The 15,152-nt window shown below is 54.4% G+C and overlaps 1 protein-coding gene across 1 annotated transcript in view; it reads left to right on the plus strand.

Annotated features, from left to right (window-relative positions):
- PTPRS (protein tyrosine phosphatase receptor type S) overlaps positions 1-15,152 on the plus strand; it is a 73,802-nt gene that overhangs the window by 14,095 nt on the left and 44,555 nt on the right. Inside the window, exons 3-6 of the mRNA XM_055546782.1 lie at positions 1,011-1,156; positions 1,691-1,832; positions 7,710-7,898; positions 14,469-14,579. Coding sequence (XP_055402757.1) covers positions 1,011-1,156; positions 1,691-1,832; positions 7,710-7,898; positions 14,469-14,579 — 588 coding nt within the window. The remainder of the gene's footprint in view (positions 1-1,010; positions 1,157-1,690; positions 1,833-7,709; positions 7,899-14,468; positions 14,580-15,152) is intronic.

Consider the following 15,152-nt stretch of genomic DNA (forward strand, 5'->3'; position numbering starts at 1 on the left):
GCTGTCTAGGTATAACTCCCACGGGAGACTTACCTGGGGAGATTTTAGCACATCACATCATCATGAGGGACAGAGGATGTGGGCCCAGGACCAGCCCCATTCAAATGCCTGCTCAGCCCCTGGCTGGCTGTGTGTCCAGGCAGATGGCTCGCTTCGCCTTTCCTGTGTGTGAAATAAGGATTATGGCGGCTCTGCCCACCCAGCGCTGTCAGAAGAACTTTTTTTGAGGGGGACTACACTGCACAGCGTGTGGGATGCTAGTACCCCAACCCGGGATCAAACCCACACCCCCTGCATTGGAAGCTTGGAGTCTTAACCACTAGACCACCAGGGAAATCCCTGCCAGAAGAACTGGATGTTTCTGAGTGTACACCATCTGCATACAGTAGGTGCTCAGTAAGCATTTGCTCTAGTGGCTGGCAGCATCCAGTCACCTGTTCTGAGCTTTGGCCTCCTTCTCTGACCCTTTGTGTTTGGACACCTCCCACAGATGAAGAGGCTGGGACCTTGGGTTCGAGCGCTGGTTTTGACTTCGTGTCCCTTGGTCACCCCCTGCCTCCCTGTTCAGTGCCTCAGTTTCCCCACATGTGCCATCGGGGGATTAGGCCAAGCTATCTCTTCCCAAGCCATGTTAGGACCAAGGACCCTCCAGGGTTTGGCTGGTCACTACTGAGGGCTGAATTTGGGGACCCTAGATTCTCGGGTCTCCCCTCCCACCTTCCTTTGTGGCACTACATCTGAGTGGGTGTGCCCACATGAGGCTGTGTCCATGTGTGAGTGTGTGTGGTGGTTGTATCCAGAAGCGGGGAGGTGGGGTGCTGGGCAGGCCCGGGGTACCCATGGAGGGCGAGCCGTGCCACCATTTCTCCCTCGTCCACTCCAGCCCTCTTGTTGGGCCCACGTGGTACCTCTGTGGCCCAGGCACGCTGGAGGGCTCATTTACCTGGCCCCATGGGGTGCTGGTCACATGCCCAGGCCCACCAGAGCTCCTCTTCCTCTTCTCTCCCCAGAGCCCCCCAGGTTCATCAAAGAACCCAAGGACCAGATCGGTGTGTCAGGGGGCGTGGCCTCCTTTGTCTGTCAGGCCACGGGTGACCCCAAGCCACGGGTGACCTGGAACAAGAAGGGCAAGAAGGTCAATTCACAGCGCTTTGAGGTGAGTGGCCAGGGAAGGGAGGGGAGACAGCCCAGGGCCCCACCACCCCACCCCCGCCATGGGGCCATGGCTGCTCAGCCATGGAAGCCATCCCAGGAACATTCCTCCACGGAGCTGGCTCCCTCTCCATCTGGGACCCTTCTCTTCGTCCACCACTTCCCTGCAGGTGCAGGGAGACATGTGCTCCATGAGGGCTCTGCCAGGCTCGCTTGTTCTGCCACCTGTGTGCTGTGTGGCCTCAAGTAATGCCCTGCCTCTCTGGACCTTTATCTCACAGAAGGGAATTTGCAACCCTGTGCCCATGTCCATGGTCAGACATACACGTTTCCACATTTTGCATGCCTGTCCCCAGACTTAGGTGCGTGTGTCACGAACCCATGTACACACAATACCCTTTACTTGTACAGACCCAGTTTTCTGCCTCCAGTATCTATACAGGGCCTATACACACACGTGTTTATAGCCCCCAGCTCCTCTCCTGATCATCCCTGGGACTCCAGCCTCACCCTGACCTCTCTCTCCTCCCCACGACAGACGATCGAGTTCGATGGGAGTGCAGGGGCCGTGCTCAGGATCCAGCCACTCCGGACACCCCGAGACGAGAATGTGTATGAGTGTGTGGCCCAGAACTCAGTCGGGGAGATCACCGTCCACGCCAAGCTCACTGTCCTCCGAGGTATCGGGCTCCCCAGGGTGTGTGGAGGAGGCCCTGGGGCCTGGTTTTGGGGACAGATACTAAAGGGATCCGTGAAAGTCTTGCTTTGGATTTTCACTTGTGGGGGACTTTGATCTCCTTTTTTTAGCCCATAATACCACTGGGTCTTAGAGCCTTCTGGTAGGAATTTATTGAGCCTTTGCAGAAAAGAAGAGCAGCCTGTTAAGGGACTAGCACAAAAGGTGCATCCAACTGAAACGGAGAATTCATTGTTCATGTAATTAAAATGTTTGTGGATTATAACAGCTTCAGGTTCAGCTGGATCCAGGAACTCATACCATGTTCCAGGGTTTATCTTCAGACTCTGGGTGTTCTCTTCCCTATCAGCTGTATTCTCAGTGATATCTCCCCATTAGCTCCAGACTCGGGGGCCTGTACACAGAAGAGAGGACTAAGTGACTCAGGACTGTTCATTGACCCACCTTGGGTCAGATGACCATCCCTGAGCTTGTCACTGTGGTTGGAGGAAGAAATACTCTGATTGGCAGAGTTTTCCCTGAAGTCAAGGGTGGGTCAGCCCATGTAGACAGAGTGAATAAGGGGTGGTCTCCCCAAAGAAACAAAGGAGAAATAGCTGGCTAGGCAGAAGCAGCTAACCACACCTCCCCACACAATTCCCATGGATCCTTCCTGTGGACTGCCTGCTGGCCTCCATAGTTTGGGGCACCAGGAAATGGCTTCCTTATTGTAATACAGCATCATTCAGACAGTCTTACTGCAAACCCGCCTCCCATCTGCCCACCAGCTGCTCCCAACTGCCTTCTCCCTTGCAAGGTGATTAATTTAACCCAAGGGCCTGCAACTTGAGTTCACATCCTGGCACTGCCATTCTGTAGCTTTGTGACCTTGGGCAAGTTAATGAACCTCTCTGAACTGCAGTTCCCTCACCTCCAAAGTGGAATAATAATGATGTTCACCACAAGGTATTGTTACACGAACCACAGAAGTGGACAAAACAAGTCCGGGACTAACGGTGCCGTGTGGGGAACCAGCATTTGGTTGGTGCTACCTGTCTGATATTATTGCCACAGGATGGCTGCCATCAGCCATTGTGCAGCTGTGGGGTGGGTTCTGCCTGTCAGCTGCAGCGCCACCCTGACCCTCGCTGATCTCTAAGAAAAAGCCACCCGGGACTTCCCTGGCAGTCTAGTGGTTAAGACTTTGCATTTCAGCTGTAGGGGACACAGGTTCGATTCCTGGTTAGGGAACTAAGATCCTGGTATGCCATGTGGCCCAAAGAAAAAAAAGTACAAGTCACTGCCAGCCATTAGGGGGCAGGTGGTCCCTCCATGTGGCTCCCAGGTTGGGAGTCACCCAGTGTCCTCCCTGGCAGCTTGGAGCCCTGGGAGGAGCCATCATATTGGCCACAGGGCCACTTGATCCCAGACCCTGATGTGTGCCCGCCCTCGTCTGTTACCGCCTGGAAATTCCTAGTAATTTTCGAACAAGGGGCCCCATAGTTTCATTGTGTGTGGGGCCTGGAGCTGGTCCTGCTAGGGGATGGAGGAAGGGGGAGGGGAGGGGAGGAGTCCGCCTGCCCCAGCCCGCCCCGCCTCTTCCCAGCAGATATTTTTGCCCTGACCTTTCCCCGGGCACAGCCCGGCTCCCGCTGTACACACACCGCCCGCCCCTCTGCTCCCCGCCCCGCGTGCCAGCCTCCATTGTAAGCGCTCAGAGAGTTAAAAGGACACGCTGTGAATCTATTAACTGCCCAGTCTCTGGGAGTCTGGGAAAGACACATCTCCGCTCCCTGCCCCCCATCTCGGCCCTCAGCATCTCTCTGTTCTCAGGCCGCCTCAACAGACGCGGTGCTTGGGCTGGGCGCTCAGCCCAGAGCGTTTGACCCGGAGCGCCTGTCTCCCTGTCTCCTTTGAGCCCCAGGGACCCCCCAGCTGAGCGGGAAGGTCCAGGCTGCTGGGCCCAGCCCTCCCCCCCACCTCTCTTCCCCCGCTGCCATCTGATTGTGGACGCTGCGCACGCCTCTCACGCTGTTGTTTTAATTAAACTCCGAGGAATCCAGCACAATGTGGTACTCGATGAACATTTTTGTTTAATTAGGAGCTCTTGGTAACGTCAGGCGGCCGCAGCCTACCCCCCACCCTGGCTGGCTGCCGCCCACAACGCACGCCCCTCCCCTGCGGGGCTGCACGCACCCAGGAAGTGCTCACGAGTGGACACACGTGGGGTGTGGGTGAGCACACATGCACACCCGTGTGCACACACGCAGGAAACGTCAGCACAGAGGGACCCTGGCAGCCCCAGCCTCCAGCATGTCTAGGCCAGCTTTGAGCACCTAGAATTGAGGCCTGGTTATCTTGGCCCGAACCTCCAGTGACGTCATCAGTAGCCAATCGGGATCATGCAGTGAGGTGGTCCAGGCCTCCGGGCCCAGGAAGAACGAACTGGGTGTGAAACAGCTCAGCCAGGATCCAGCCGCTCTGACCCGACAAGTCCAGGCCCGGCTTGGGGGTTCGGCAGTCATTGGCTCCATCCAGCTTCCTCCAGATTTAGCCCAGCCTGGATTCGAATTCCAGCCTTGCTGAGACCGGACTGTATGACTCAGGGCAGGTGTGCCCAGTGTTTGAACCTCAGCTTTCCCCTCTGTGAAATGGATCCCTTCTCAGAGGCGGATACAGGAAATTACCTAACATTGCCTGGTACATACTTAGTGCTCAGGTTTTGGAACTCACACTGTTTTCCTCTATGAAGTGACTCCTGCCCGAACAGGAACCACAGCTCTGTTGTTTAACTGTGGACATGGGGTGATGGTGTCCCTGGCCCACCTCTCCCTCACCCGGTCCTGGCTTCCTGCACCTCCAAGTACTTGGGTCTCTATTCTCTCCCCACATGGCGTCTTCTTGCCTACCTCTTCCCCAGTCCCCTGTCCATCCTCCAATAGCCCCGCCATACCTTGTTTCCCTCTTGGGCATCTGTAATCAAATAAATGAGTGTTATTTCCTTTTTACGCAAATAGCAGCTTTGTCTATACCAGGAAGTGGCAAGCTTCTCCTGTAAAATGCCAGAGAGTAAATATTTTTTACCCTGCAGGCCAGAAAGTCTTTGTTGCAACTTCTCAGTTCGGGCTAGCTGCTGAGGATGATGAGGAAACCAGTGGGTGTGGCTGTGTGCCAATAAAACTTTATCAACAAAAATAAGCAGGGGGCCGGACTTGACTCAAGGGCCATAGTTTTCAATCCTTGGTCTACACATCTTTCACTTTGTCCAGTTAGCAGTGCATCTTGGACTTTGTTCTGAATCTGTAAGGTGATTCCTTCTGCTGTTTGGGGGACCTGCCCTGTGGATGGCCTGGCCTGTGTATAATGAGGGTCTGTTGACAGACATTTAGATTGTCGCCAGCCTTTTGCTGTGAGTATTGGCACTAATGTACAGGCTTAGGGGTCTCAGGTGGGTGATGCCAAGTCACCACCAGCCCTGGTTCCACTGGACCATCACACATTTCTGCCTGCCACAGACAAGCAGGCCTGTGTCTTCCGTCTCATCAGCCCTGTATGCAGTCACTTTCTCGTCACTTGTTACTATATCACTTGTTCATTGGGGTGGGATGGGGACTGTGTTAGTTTGCTAGGGCTGCTCTAATGAAGTACCCCCATCTGGGTGGCTTACTTCACATGTTTTTGTTCACAGTCCTGGAGGCTGGAGGTCCAAGATCAAGGTGTCTGCAGGGTTGGTTCCTTCTGAGGCCTCTTTCCTTGGCTCAAAGACAGCCATCTTCTCCTCCATCTGTATATGATCTCTGCTCTGTGTGTGCCTGGGTTTTAATCTCCTCTTCTTAGGGGGACGCCAATCCTGTTGGATTAGGGTCGCACTAGTACTGCCTTTGACTTAATGATCTCTGTAAACTCCTTATCTCTAAATATAGTCTAATTCTGAGGTCCCGGGGGTTAGGGTTTCAACCTCTGAATTGTTGTTCAGTCGCTTAGTGGTATCTGACTGTTGGCAACCCCATGGACTGCAGCATGCCAGGCTTCCCTGTCTTTCACCAACTTCTGGAGCTTGCTCAAACTCACGTCCTTTGAGTCGGTGATGCCATCCAGCCTATTCATAGGGTTTCAACCTGTGAATGCGGGTGGGGTGCATTTCAGCCCATAACAAGGGGATGGTGGGTGTTTTTAACTGTTGCTGAGACGGTATGCCCCACCCCAGGGAACCCTTTGTCTATTGTGGATGTGAGGCCAGACTGGAGCTGCGGTGTTAGGGGTCAGAACAAAAGGAACCAGAAGTCCAGGTGCTGAAGGGAGGAAGGCAAAGTGTACAGGAGGGGGCGGGACCTGCCAGGAGGCCCTGAAGCTGCAGCCCCCATCCCTGGTGCCACTCCAGCTGAGTCAGGCCGCGGAGCCCATGGCGCGACATGCAGATTACATGAACGGAGGCCACCCGGCTTGTCACCTTGATTGTGTTAGTTTCAGGTGGCACAGCAGTAAAGAATTCTCCTGCCAACACAGAAGGCACAGGTTCAATCCCTGGGTCAGGAAGATCCCTGGAGGAGGGCATGGCAACCCATTCCAGTATTCTTGCCTGGAGAATCCCATGAATGGAAGAGCCTGGCGGGCTACAGTCCATGGGGTTGCAGAGAGTCAGACATGACTAAACACGCATGCATGCTAAAAACCAGCAAAGTAAATCTGTTATACAAATACACGTATCTACTCTTCTTCAGATTCTTTCCCCATACAGGCCATTATAGAGTACTGAGTAGAGTTCCCTGTATGATCCAGTAGGTCCTTATTCGTTACCTGTTTTATATGTAGTGGTGTGTATGTGCCAAGAGAACCACATTCTTACCCATCACTAGAACATGGGGACCAAGTCTCCAGGGAGAGGTATTTTCTCCCCCCACAACCTTCATCTGGAGGCTAACCAGTGAATAGGGAGACCGAGGCCAGGAGGCATGCCTCTCACAGGTTGGGAGTAACTGAGGCTGAGTCGTTCGCTCATTTATTGAGCACTTACTGTGTGCCAGGACCTACATGGGGTGGTAAGGACACGGCAGAGACACAGATGCGTTGTGATCTATGGAGTTCGATGTTTGGATTTTCTAGAGTACAGGAGGGTTTTACTTTTTATTATTAGTTTTTGACCACACCACGAGCACGTGGGATCTTAGTTCCCCGATCAGTGATGGAACCCATACCCCTTGCAGTGGAAGTGCAGAGCCTTAACCTCTGGTCCACCGGGGGATTTCCCAGGGTGTTTATAACTTGTGACTGTGAGCTTTACCCAAGGTGATGCTGGAGGGGGCCTGATGACTTTGGGGGACCAAGGTGGCTGGTGTGGCTGGATGGAGAGAGTGAGAAGAGTGAGGCTGGCCCGAGATGGGGCTGCCGAGGCCACTGGGGGCCAGTGCCAGGCAAGGAGCCTGGGTTCTTCTGGAGGGTGGAGGAGACTACAGCAGGGCGGGCAACACAGGGTGGTGTGGCCCTGTTTCCATTTCGAAAAGCTCCCTCGGGCTGCTGTGACGTAACCCAAGGGCTCTGTAACTTCAGCACTGTTGACATCAGGGACGTTCTGGGCACTGTGAGGGGTGGAGCAGCATCCCTGGCCCCCACCCACTTGATGCCGAGAGTGACAACCATGGACATCCCCAGACGTGGCCCTGGGGGCAGGATTGGCCCTGATCAGAGACACTGGTCTAGCCTGATGCCCTCCCAACAGTTACCACGGTTTCCCACAGACAGAGGAGGAAACAGGCTACAGGAGATTACCCAGCCAGGCAAGGGCTGCCTCCAGGGCCCATCCCCAAGCCCCACCCTGGAGGGACAGCTGTGCAATAATTGTATCTCTGCTGTTTTCCCCATCACCCCACCCCCGCTGCCCCAGAGGACCAGCTGCCCCCCGGTTTCCCCAACATCGACATGGGCCCCCAGCTGAAGGTGGTGGAGCGGACGCGGACGGCCACGATGCTCTGTGCTGCCAGTGGTAACCCGGACCCCGAGATCACCTGGTTCAAGGACTTCCTGCCCGTGGACCCCAGTGCCAGCAATGGGCGCATCAAGCAGCTGCGATCAGGTGAGCGCAGGGGGCCAGGAGGATGGCAGGGGGAGGGCAGCATCTCAGGGTCCGCGCCCCGGGGACTGAAGGAGCACAGAAAGGCAGAGCTGATGTGCAGCCGTGGAGGGGGGAGAGGGTGTCTTTGGCGCTGAATCAGTGGGGATGTAATAAGGTAGAGACTGACAAGGGGTGATGGGGAGCTATGGCGAGTTCTTCAGTGCCTGAGTGGAGCCATAGCTGACTCAGATATGCACAGTGATGGGGGCTGCTGAGACCGTGGGAGCAGAGTGGCCCCAGTACTCAAGCAGTGGGGTCCTAATGGGGTACAGAGAGTTGCAGGTAGTGGAAAGCCAGAGGAGGATAGGTATCTCCTGTGCCCCTGCACTGGGGACACAGTAGGGGGACAGACAGGCAGAGGTGATGGGGAGCTGTGGAGGGTGTTGAAGGAAGGCCATCTTCAGCATCTGAGCACTGGCTGTATAATGGCACGGTCGAGGTACTGGGGAGCCATGGAAGCTGGCAGGGGAAGAGTGTGTTCTGAGCTGAAACAGTGGACGTGTCCTGTGAGGATGTAATGAGGTCCAGACAGGTAGGAGCAGAGGCGAGCATAAAGCAAAGGCTAGAGAGTGTTTCCGGTGCTGAAGCAATGAGCGTCTCCAGAGGAGATAAGGGCATAGACAGGGAGTCACAAAGGGCTGCAGAGAGACAGCATCTCTAAGACAGGCAGTAAGGATGTGATGGGGCACTAGTTGGTCCACCCAGGCTAAGGGGGCCTTGGGACAGAGCACAGGGCCTGGGCCACCTTGGGGCTGGGCACTGCTACAGTTGGGTCTCAGCACAGCAGCCCCATGCCCCCGTCTGTGAGCCCATCTGTCTGGGGAGCTCTGTGTGCGTTGTGTCTGTTGTCACACTGCTTCACGAACCTCTGTGTGTGTGTGTCCAGGCTCCCCACGTGTCCTGACTTAACATGTAGGCCATACCATCGGCACACAGGTCGCCCTCCCCCTCCCAGAGCAAAATTTGTCCACGTGCATCTCAGCCACACGTGTGTCTGCGTGACAGCCCCTCCCACATGCATGTCTCAGGCTGGTCCTTGTGTACGCAGACATGTGCACGGGCACTCCTGCGTGCTTTGGTCCATTCTGAAGACGCGTGTGGGTGTACCCCCTTTTTCCCTTTCCCTCTTCTCTGAGGGCCCCCACCCTGGAGCCAGTCTTGCCTGAAAGCCTCTCCATCATTCCCAGCGAACCTCCCCCGCCACTCACTGCCCAGCCTCGTCCTGCTTGCCCATTTCCTACTTTCTGCTCCCCCCAACAAAGACCCAAAACTTCAAAAGGGGCAGATGTTAAGCCCAGAATTTCTTCCCTGGAGAGACGTGGACCTCACCCTGGGAGAGATGTAGCCTTCCCGGTGCCGACCTGTCTGAGGATATTTGCAGCTTGGGGGGTTCAGCTGGAGGAGTGGTGGCAGCCTTGGGAACCCAGTTGCTTCTCTGCTGGTTTCCACCATTGTCACACCAATATAATGACATGATTGAGTGTGGACCCAGGTGCCCGGTCACCTGGGCACGTCCTTCTCTCCGGGTCTCAGTGTCCTCATGAAACGTGCCTACTCCCTAGCGTCACTGTCAGGGGCCCCTGGCAGGCTGCTTGGCCCTACCAGGAGCTCAGTGAACATCAGCTGCTTTAAAAATCATCATCAAGGGGCTTGCCTGGTGGTCCAGTGGTTAAGACTCTGAGCTTCTACTGCAGGGGATGCAAGTTTGATCCCTGGTCGGGAAACTGAGATCCCACAAGCCACGTGGCGCAGCCAAAGAAAACACATTGTAATCAATCTAATTATTATTCCAACATCCCCTCCCATCCCCAGAGGATACAGGCTTCTGTATAACCACCCGTTAACGTTCCTGTTCTCTTTTCTTGTCCCTCTGTTGTAAACGTTCAGAAACCTTTGGTAAGTTTAATTTCTTCACCATGTCAACAACTAACGCCCCCCTCCGTGTCCCCTACCCCACCTCCTCCCCTCAGACTAACGGCCACCGTGATGGTAACTGACCCACTCAACGTGGCATGTCTACTAACGTCTCCCCACCCCCACCCCCACCCCTTGGCCACTGGCCCTCCCCATCTGGGCACCAGGGGGCTGCAGAGAGAAGAGCCTAAAAGGAAAAGAGGAAAAAAGGACAAGACCACAAGGGACTCACTGGAGCTTCATACGTAACATACCCACCCCCATCCCCCTTGCCAGCCCTTTCTGGGCCTTGACGCTGCTGGAAAATATGAAGGTACAGAAATTTAGGGGCTAGATGTAGGGGGAATGTTCCGTCTGGGCTACTACTGGGTGCATCTTGTTCTCTTTTCCAAGCATCCAACCCGAAGCCCCTGAATCCAACTGCTGGGCTAATTCTTACTAAGGTGAGAATGACCGATACTGACCCACAGTAGTAACTTCTCATCCTCCTCCGAGCAGAAGGCAAAACAGCCTTTAATACCCTCTCTCTGTGTGTGGTCTTCCTCTCAATATAGTGACCATGGGCTATTATGGCCATCTTGGGAAGTTCTGTCCTTCGCTCTCTGGGTTCTGTCACCAGTCTTAGTGAAACAGCCGAAGCAGGAACTGACCTAGATTCCCACTGACCCGAATTTTTGCTCTCCACAGTACAGCCTCTGGCAAATTCCCCTTCCCCCTCCTCTCGCCTCCTCCCTCTGTATGAAGAGGGGGAGTGGCCCTATTAGATTGGGAATTTTCTAAGAGATAATATAGGACCCTCCTAAAAGTTCTAGAAGGGCACCCTGGGAGACCGAAGAGCTGGGTTCAAGGCCCGCCCCTGCCTCTGACTCATGGCAGTACAATTCTTGGAACTTGTGGGCCTCAGTTTGCCCCTCTGCAAAATGGACTGGGGCCAGATGGAGAGGGGTGTGTTTTCTCTGCTGTGGCATTGGGGGTTATCAGCTGTCATCAGCACAGAGAGAGAGGGGGGCCCATATCACTACTGAGGATGCAGAATTCTAACCAGGGGCTACCAAGTCTGGTTTCCTGAGCGGTCCCAGCCCCCAGAATCCATAGAGACACACAGTCCTTTTCCTCTTTTCCTTTTGGAAATTAGAGATGCTGCAAGGCCCTCCTCCTTCCCTCCATCCCCTTTCACCACCCTCCCCTGCCCCTCCTACTTGGCCTGTCTGTAACATCTTCCCTTTGCTTAATTAATGTCCAGCCCTGGGGCACTAACCCTTCTCTCCACCCTATCTCTAACAAGATTCCCAAGACCTGCCCACCACCCCCCCCCCCCCCCCGCGCCCCGTTGTTCCTTGTCCCTCCTGAGAAGGAATCTAGGAGGGGAGGTCATGGACCTTCCGCCCTCGGCCCAGAAGGAAGGCAGCCGACAGTGCCAGGCCAGGCCAGACCAGTCTACAGGGGCTTCTAGACTCAACCCCTCCTTCCCCAAGAGATTCCCGCCTTCAATGGGAAGCCCTCCTGACTGGCAAGCCTTCAGTGCCCATCCTCCTCTTGGGAGCCTTGCCTCGTCTTCCTGGACAGGGCCTGCAGGGTCCATAGACCCAGGGCTGCCTACCTCAGCCCCCTCCCAGCCCTGGGGGCCGAGTGGACAGGCCTGGCTGGTGGCCCGGCCCCACCTCCCTGGGGCCCCGCGGCCCCCCAGGACTGCCTTCTGACATTCACCTGATTCTCTCTGCTTCCCTTACAGAAAGCACTCCGATCCGAGGTAAGAGGCTCTTTCCTCACCCACCCACCCACTCACGTCTCTCTCACTGCCCGCCCAGCCCCCAGGCTCCACAGGGGGCTGCCCCAGGCCCCCCTCCACATGTCTCCTCCTCACCCTGCCCGGTGTCCATACAGTCTCTGTGTCTGTGTCACCGTCTGTGGCTGGGGGCTGAGTGTGGCCGTGTTGGTCCCTCAGGTCACCTGGCCACAGGGTGTTATGTCCTCCGGAAGGTGCAGTGCCTCCCATGCCTGCCCAGAGCGCTGATGACTGCTCTGGATGCAGCCCTCATCCATCTCTAGCCTTGGTTTTCACATCTGTACAATGGGTGTGCAGAGGAGGGCCTTCCAGCTGTGAAGCTTAGATCTGGGTGATGTGGTACGGGTGTGGGGGTCCAGCTCTCTGAGGGAGCAGAGAGTCTCAAAGGCAGCCCCAACGGAGCTGCCCCAAAGTTAGACTAGAACAGGCCTGGGTGGGAGCCCTAGGGAAGAGTCTGAGTCTGGTCCTGACTTTGCCATGAGCTGCTGTGTGACCTGGAGCAGGTTCCATGCCCTCTCTGGGCCTCCATAGTGGTATCTGCCTGCCTGCTTCCCTGGAGCCTTGAGATTGGTAGGAAGTGTTATGTAGGGACGGAACCCTAATCCACAGCCCCTAGAGAGAACTTCCCCATCTGTGGGTTCCCCCCACTCGTGTGGGACAACCACAAACAAAGCTGAGAAGGGGTGTTTATTTGGGACCATGCACTGGATTTTTGGATTCCTGGTGCCAGGGACTCTAATCAAAACCTGTGATCAGAAAAAGAAAAAAAAAAAAAATAAAAAGTTTAAAAAACCAAAAACAACCAGCTGTGGTTGATACTGATATTGAAGGTATTCCCTCATCTTCATGTTACTCATAAGCAACAAGTTACAGGGTCCAGGCCTGTGATTCTAACAAACTTACAGATAGTCAGTTTAATTAACTTACGAAAATGCAAACTTGGGTCCAGGCTTTTGGTTTCAAACATACTGTGGAAATCTCTGCCTCATTTTTATTGGTTCATGGTTGATGAAGTATTTGATCAAGGCCCATGATTTCAGACATGCTTAGAGATGTTTGCTGGACTTCACTTACTTGCGAAAATGAAGATTTCTCCCAGACCTGTGATTTCAGATAACTTCAGGGAAATCTTGGCCACATTTTCGTTTACTTGTGAACACTGTAGTGTCCATGGCCTTGTGCTTTCAAACACCGTTAAGAAGATTCGTTCATTTTTCACATGTTCATGGGAAGTGAAGTCTTTCATCTGGACCTGTGACTTTAGACATATTGAAGGAGGTAGTCTGCCCTGGTTTCATTTACTTGTGGGCACCAAGCCCCTTTATTTGGGCCTGTGATTTTAAATCTGCTTAAGATGGAACTTCTCTGTTGGTCCAGTGGTTAAGACTTTACCTTCCAATGCAGGGGGTGCGGGTCTGATCCCTGGTTGGGGAGCTATGATCCCACATGCCTCATGGCCAAAAAACTAAAACAGAAACAATATTGTAACAAATTCAATAAAGACTTTAAAAATGGTCCACATTTAAAAAAAAAAACAAAACTTTAAAAAAATCTGCTTAAGAAAATTGACCACTTCTTCAAATTCTTTATTGACTCATGACTAACAAATTCTTTAATCTTGTTTTATGATTTCAAACACACTGGAGGCGTTTCAGCCTCAACTTTATTTGTGCAGATTAGAGGTTTTCCTTTAGACTTCCGATTTCAAACACTTGAAAATTCTCCCCATTAACCTCTGAGCACCGTGGACTTGGGTCTCCGTCTATGATTGCAAATACACTAGAAAATTCATTCACTTGTGGATCCTGAATCTAGACCCATGGTTTTGAAACAGGTCCATGAATTCAGACTGATTGATGTAGATGACTGTAAGTCTGGGGAAATTCATTCTTCAATTCGTTTCAAGTACAGAAAGCTTGGATCCAGCTCTTTGATTTCAAACTTACTTGATGTATTGCATTGGCCAAAAAGTTCGCTCCGGTTTTTTGTTACATTGTATGGAAAAAGTCCAATCGAACTTTTTGGCCAGCTCAATATATCACTCTCAGCATCCTTTGCTTTCGCTCTCATGGAGAGGGTAACCCAGTTCTGAAATCTAAGCACCCTTGAAGAAATACAACCCTGTCTCCATTTACAAGCACCGTGGGCTTCGAGGCCTGTGATTCCAAACATACTTGAAGAACCCAGACCGCATTCACTTACACACTGGTTGAAACGAAAAAGCGACCACCAGCTCCCTGAATTGGCACCTTGTTTTTTTTGTTTTGTTTTTTTGTACTGGAGTATAGCAGATTAACAGTGTTGTGATGGGTCCAGGTGGACAGCAAAGGGACTCACGCATATACATATACATGTATCCATTCTCCCCCAAACTTCCTCCCAGGCTTGGTACATCACTGGAGGTGACCCCTTCAGTGCCAGGGGCTTTGGAGCAGTTGCTGTGGGTTGGGACGGCCAACCTGCCCTCCACCTCCCCCTGGCAAGCATCATTTGGCACTTTCCTAAATGCACCTCAGTTGGCACATAGTCCCCCCATGCCCCAGCTTTGTCCTTCAACGTGGCAGTCATTCACAAAGTCCCAGCTGAGGGTGGAGGATTGGCCAGGCATGTGGTGTGTTCAGGATGGGCCAGAATTGGGGTGGGGAAAGGCAGGCAGCCAAGGGAGGCCCTGACCCAGTGGGGGCTTCTAGGGTGACTCAACATTTCTGTCTGCCTCTCTGGCCCAGCCCAACCAAAAGACAGGCTGGACGGGACTCTGGGACAGCCCTCCCGCCATTCCCCCACGCCAGGGTCCGCCCTGATGGGCCAGGCCTTGTCCCCTTTTCCCACAGGAGCCCTGCAGATCGAGAGCAGCGAGGAGACCGACCAGGGCAAGTATGAGTGCGTGGCCACCAACAGCGCCGGCGTGCGTTACTCCTCACCCGCCAACCTCTACGTGCGAGGTAGGGCCCCCCGCCCCCACCGGTCCCCCTTCCTTCTCGGGCTCACAGCCTCTGGGCTCCCCTGCCCCCTGCAGACCCCAGCAGGCAGGCCCACCCCGGGTGGTGGCTGCGGGACCTTGGGCGAGGCGGTGTCCCTCTCTGGACCTCAGTTTCCTTGCCTGTAAAATAGGGGCAGCTTCAATTCCCCCACCCTCGTGCCTGGTGACGGCTGTCCCACGAGCTGCAGGACGTTGGGGTGGGGGCGACAGGAGGGGATGGGCTGGGGCCGGAAGGGGGGGGTCTCTGGTGGGCCTACAGGGCCGGGGGAGCCTGCAGGCCTCTGCCCCACCCTGCCCGCCTGCCCGCCCATCCGAGTCAGCTTCTGTGGTGTGTCGTGCGGTGCTTCCCTTGCTGTGTGCTCGCTTCGCTTCTCCAGACTCGTGGCCTCGTACCCGCTTCACCGCCCCGCCCTCCAGCGCCCTCAGTCTGAGAGTTGGGGAAGGGTCTTCAAGGCTGCCCCTGCCGGCCCCACAGCCTCAGTTGTCCCCAGAGCCCAGTGCTCTCCTGGTCACCCTCAGAGGAGGATTCCTATAG

Source organism: Bubalus kerabau, chromosome 1 (genome assembly GCF_029407905.1).
Source record: "Bubalus kerabau isolate K-KA32 ecotype Philippines breed swamp buffalo chromosome 1, PCC_UOA_SB_1v2, whole genome shotgun sequence".
Lineage (NCBI taxonomy): Eukaryota > Metazoa > Chordata > Mammalia > Artiodactyla > Bovidae > Bubalus > Bubalus kerabau.